Source organism: Sitophilus oryzae, unplaced genomic scaffold (genome assembly GCF_002938485.1).
Source record: "Sitophilus oryzae breed Bouriz unplaced genomic scaffold, Soryzae_2.0 scaffold_1057_pilon_pilon, whole genome shotgun sequence".
Classification (NCBI taxonomy): domain Eukaryota; kingdom Metazoa; phylum Arthropoda; class Insecta; order Coleoptera; family Curculionidae; genus Sitophilus; species Sitophilus oryzae.
In genome coordinates this window covers 63164-68416 of record NW_022145679.1, presented here as the reverse complement: position 1 = coordinate 68416, position 5253 = coordinate 63164, and the positions used below count along the sequence as shown (strand labels likewise).

Genomic DNA, 5253 nt, shown 5'->3' with positions numbered 1-5253 from the left:
TTGCTGGTTCAGTTACGTGAAATTGCTTTATCAGTCAACAAAAATAGCCTTCGACTCTGTGAACGGAGATAGATGCACTTTGGGCAATTATGGGAAAGAGTTCGAGATTGCCAACCGAACAACACAGATTGTAAAGAAGCCTCCGCGCGAAACAACCGGTCAAGAGTGTCATTATGGATCACTGGGCGATCCCTTCCTGACAAAAACAGGAGTTAGGGCGGGGATGTGTCTTTGTGCCTCTTCTATTCAACATATTCATGGCAGCTCTCTCTATTTATAGTGGACAGCAAACTGCAGGAGAGTTTGGGCGATACAGATATGACGGCGGTTTGTTCAACATAAAAGACTGAGGGCAAAAGCTGCATTACAAAATTTCATGCACGGAACTTCGTACGCTGACTGAGCTGCGCTCCTGGTGCAACCGCGTTACAACAAATTACAATACGTGAAACAGACATATGCCACCAGACGTAATACAAGGGCTTTGGGCCTTAAAGCTAAGAAACATCGACAAAGAGCCACAAAATCGTATTGCACTCCCCGGAAGATCCACCCAACAATGCTGTAAAAATCGGAGAGGAACTATTGGAATATGTAGGTTTTAATTACCTCGGCAGTTTGATTTCGGAAAAGGCCAATATCGACTCTGAAATTCAGCACAGGATTAGCAGCGCCTCAAGAGCATTCTGGAAATTAAAAGACGGCGTTTTCTACAATCATGACTTGAGTACAAAAACGAAACTGGCAGTGTACCGAGCAATTATAGTCCCCACCATGTTATATGGGAGCGAAACCTGGGTGCCGTACCGCCGACACATGAAGGCATTAAACAAGTTGCAACAGAGACACCTTAGACAACTCTTAAGAATCCGTTGGTTCCATCATGTCTCAAACGTATCGGTCCTTGAAAAAGCTAACTGCGAAAGTATTGATTAAGTCATGGTTACAAAATCCCGCTTATGATGGGCTGGTCACGTATGCAGAATGCAAGAAAACCGCATACCAAAATCTCTGCTTTACGGTGACCTTGTAGACGGTAAGAGGAGGCCGGGTGGACAACTCAAAAGGTACAAGGACATTTCCCACGAAAACTTAAAGGGGATTAACATGCAGAATCATTGGGAAGAAGCAGTTCACAATAGAACTCGATAGAGAAGAATTGTAAACTCAGTTAACAGCGACAACCAAAAAGTAAAGAGGCAACAAAGCAATGAGATTTTTGAATGTCCGGAGTGCGGTAGGCAAATAACATCACGTATCGGGCTTTTCAGTCACAGAAAAGCTCATAAAAGAAAACGCCTCGCGTGACCATCTTTTGATGCGTGTCGAATACTCGTCAGCGAGTAATAACAGTATATGTATGTATGTAACAGGACACTGTCTCCTCAACGAACACCTCAGTAGGCTGAAGCTGAGAAACAACGGCAAATGCAGATTCTGTGGGGAAAATGGGGAAACACCAGACCACCTCAGTCATTTTTATTCAAGGGGTTGAAAATTATTGAATTATTATAATATCGCTATTAAAAAATAGGGGTTGATGGTAGAAGGGTGAAAATTTAGGTTTGGTTTGGTATATATTTTTTAATTCCACATCATAAAAAATTAAAAATAAAAAATTTTGTCAAAAAAAAATTGGGGTGGACCACCCTTGTCACTTAGGGGTATAAAAAATAGATAATATCCTATTCTCAGACCTACTGAATATACATAAAAAATTTCCTCAAAATCGGTTAAGCCGTTTCGGAGGAATATGGTAACTAAACCTAAGATTTCTCTGAGGTGTATCTAAAGGTGTACCTGAGGTGTATCTAAACCTTGCAGTATTGCCACCTCTACATTATCCATATATTCAGCATATTATTTGTTTTCACTGTAATTTTTTAAATTTGTACAGAAAAAATTACGAGATTTAATTCTAATCATATCAGTGTCTATTACTAACAATTCTAGAAACAAACCACATTAATTATTTTTACGCATACCACATTTTTATATTTCTTTTTAACTATGCTTAGAAAATAACTCTTCACATTGCCATATTACGAAATAGTTTCAATAAAAAAAACATTCTTTTAAATATTTTGCTTGTACCTACTTCCCCTTTCAATGAGAACTAAACTGGGTAAAATTATTCTTATGAGATTTACGAAAATCATTGTTATACCGCAAAATAACTTTATTTAGAACTAAATTTAATAAAATAATTCACCATATTATTCATACTGAGATCACATAAAAGAAAATATCGACAAGTTTATCGGAATTCACTATTCGGAACATCGACAAAATCAGACAAATAAACCGTATACGAATGTACAACACAACACAACTCATTCCAGGGATTTCAGATTTCACTAATTATAGCATATATACTTCTTTTGACTACCTGGCAACACCTCGTGAAAAATCCTTAATAGCCGGTTATCGCCAGCGGTTCTCAAAATGTTGCCATTATTTTTTTAAATTTTCAAAATTAAATAAACTAAAGAGAAAAGATGTTTCTTTTGATTAGACCTACCATCCCTTAAAATATCTGCACTTATTTCTGGGACACCCTGTATAAAGATCAAACTTTTGAACGACTTGGCAACAATGTACAATTATTGGTAGTGCTTAAGATCGGCGGCGCGACGGTTCTCAACATGTTCACGTGTTTATAATATAATGATAAACAACACCCTGTATATGGATAAACTATGGGTACAAGCGCAAAAAAAAGATAAATAATGTTCCATTATTTAAACAAATTAAATTTCTGTAAGCTGATTATTGTAATAGGATACCTATTACATTAATCAGCTTTATCATTTTTTTTTTCAGGCTGTCATATATTTGATCTATCTAATCTTAATGAAAAAAAACATGTTAATGACCTTAAACAATTTGATTACCCTGAACACACACAAGCTGTTACATAAAGCACTATAAATAATACATATAAATAAATATTAGTTTGTTAAATATACAGTTTTATTCTTAAAATATCTCAGATTTGCTTCTATAAAGTGATAAGGTATTAAATAATTAAAAAAATAATAAAATTTTTCTTGCTTAATCATTTGCAAAACAAATAAAACTAAAAATATAAATGTTAAGTTAAAATTACATGAAAAGTTTACAACAAGGTATTCAGGATTATATGTTTAAATCCGACAATACCTATAGAAATTATATTGGAGTAATGTAATGTTCAAATTTGAATCAAGTTTTAAGTGACCTCACAAATGAAAAAAATATTCACTATCTCTACTACTTATCACCTTGAAATATAGGTAGATTTATGTATTAGAATTTTATAAAAAAAGGACAAGATAAGGTCAATAAACAGATTAAATCTGTATGAAATGACTATTTTAATTATTTTGAGGTATTTTTAAACTCCATATATCAGTCTAAGAATATTCAACACCGTACTTACCTACAAAAGCTCCACATACACCCGAAGCCATACCCAAGGCAGCTTTAGTAAAAAAATTTGGTGGTGTCCCATCTTTAGAGAATTTTTCAAATAACCAAGTGTATATTCCTAATCGTGTAGTTGTATAAGTTGCCTGTCTCATAAGACCGGCCGATAGGCCTGTATATAAAGTAGAAAGCCCCTCATTTCTCACTATAGATTGCAGTAAATGTAAGGAGGTTTTATGTTCTTTAGCTGTTCCTCCCTGTCCACTCAATTGCATACGGTTCTTCAATAAGTCTAGTGGTTGTACAAAACAAGTTGCCAGCATACTAGAAATTAAATTTGCATGATGTATAAGGTATTATTGTACAAAAAATAATTACCCAGCACTTCCTCCAAACAAAAATTTTATAGAATTAGGAATGCGTTTAATTTCCTTAGTGTCGCCCATTTTTTTATAATTAAAAAATATACTATTTAACTAATGAAAAGTTTTAAAAACAAAAGGCAAACAAACGATACCGAATTATCACTGAAAGGTGAGGAAGGTCACTTAAAACATTTCAGAATACACAACTCCACATCAATACGTAGCAAGCACATATTCTTTTTGAAAATTGCATTTTTTCATTAATCTACCATGCAAAATATATTACAGCGTTTAACTAGTTGCATACAAAAAAAAAACTAGTGTCATTTTGGGTATTTTAAATAGTTAAAAATTCTATGGACAAGGTAAGTGACAAATTGTGTCAAATGACTGTCAAAGCTGTCAAACAAAATAGGTCAATAGAAATGTCAGATTTAGTTCTTTTGTTATATTTCCTTTTAAAAAATTTTAAAACCCACAAATAAACTTAAATATTAAGTGTATAATCTAACAGAATGTATCAAATTACTTTTGTATGTTTCAGTGACACGCTCTTTCGATTCTATTAAATTAACCTCAAATATCAGAAAATGGCTAGCAATATTCCAGATTTTAACTATTGCTGTGAAATTTGCGGATTAGATGGTCTTAGCGAGGACGAACTTCGAGTTCATACGCATACCGCCCATGTAGAAGGTTGTGGTGTTTGCCCTTTTTGCGAACTGACTGCAGTGAGCCCTGCAGAGCTTATTATCCACGTAAACCAAGCTCATTTAGACTTTTTAACGCCCGAATCTGAACAGAATATAAGCTTTATTGATGATACTAGTCCTAGGTAACATAGATAAGCGTGTTATATTCAGTGTTTTAGACTAATAAGCAATTTATAGTGAATTGAATGGGTTTACTGAAGAACAACACTGGAATAATCCAGGAACGTATTCAAATAAAGATAGACCGGAAAGTAAAGTCAGCGTTTCAAACATAAATTTGAGCCCAAAAGTAATAAAAACAAATATTTACATTTTCCTTTAGATGTAGCTTTTAGCAACTAAAACTCTATAACTTACAGGTAAATGGCGGTGGAGAGATAAGTCCTCAAAATTCTAGCCATGGTCAGGGATCTCCATTGCGTTCTAATTTAGCTCTAAAGTTGAAAAGTTCTTCGCAAATTTTACAATGTCCTATGTGTAATTATACAAGTAATAATCCTAATGATTTGGAAGAACATGTAAATAGGTAATGTTTTTGTATAATTTCAATAGAACATTTTATGAGAAATAATTGTCTATATTAGTACTTAATAATTTGTGGTGGTATAGACTTAAGTTATTTCAAGAAATACGTTACTATTAATAATTTAAATATTAAAGACATAGGAGATTTTAATTAATTTTCATAATAGTATGAAAAATTAAAGTTTACAATGTGACCCAGTGTTGTAAAAAGCTTCATATCAATAGTAAAACTCATTTTAAAA

The 5253-nt window shown here is 33.5% G+C and overlaps 2 protein-coding genes across 2 annotated transcripts in view; one reads left to right on the top strand and one right to left on the bottom strand.

Annotated features, from left to right (window-relative positions):
• LOC115875422 (mitochondrial 2-oxoglutarate/malate carrier protein-like) overlaps nucleotides 1-4076 on the bottom strand; it is a 26704-nt gene extending 22628 nt beyond the window's left edge. The window contains exons 1-2 of the mRNA XM_030890882.1: nucleotides 3787-4076; nucleotides 3422-3732 (exon numbers count right to left, since the gene is read on the bottom strand). Of these exons, the coding sequence (XP_030746742.1) occupies nucleotides 3422-3732; nucleotides 3787-3854 (379 nt within the window). The 5' untranslated portion in view covers nucleotides 3855-4076. The remainder of the gene's footprint in view (nucleotides 1-3421; nucleotides 3733-3786) is intronic.
• Nucleotides 4077-4183: 107 nt separating this feature from the next.
• Nucleotides 4184-5027, top strand: LOC115875401 (zinc finger-containing ubiquitin peptidase 1-like). The gene is made up of 3 exons (XM_030890850.1): nucleotides 4184-4608; nucleotides 4664-4775; nucleotides 4846-5027. The coding sequence occupies exons 1-3, from the start codon at nucleotides 4364-4366 to the stop codon at nucleotides 5014-5016; spliced, it is 528 nt and encodes a 175-aa protein (XP_030746710.1). The 5' UTR covers nucleotides 4184-4363; the 3' UTR covers nucleotides 5017-5027.
• Nucleotides 5028-5253: the final 226 nt, after the last annotated feature.

Excerpts from the sequence above, each read along its gene's own strand:
- LOC115875401 (XM_030890850.1), top strand. The coding sequence starts at position 4,364 with ATGGCTAGCAATATTCCAGATTTTAACTATTGCTGTGAAATTTGCGGA. Across the intron at positions 4,609-4,663 it reads ATTGATGATACTAGTCCTAG|TGAATTGAATGGGTTTACTG; the intron begins GTAACATAGATA and ends AGCAATTTATAG. Across the intron at positions 4,776-4,845 it reads ACATAAATTTGAGCCCAAAA|GTAAATGGCGGTGGAGAGAT; the intron begins GTAATAAAAACA and ends TATAACTTACAG.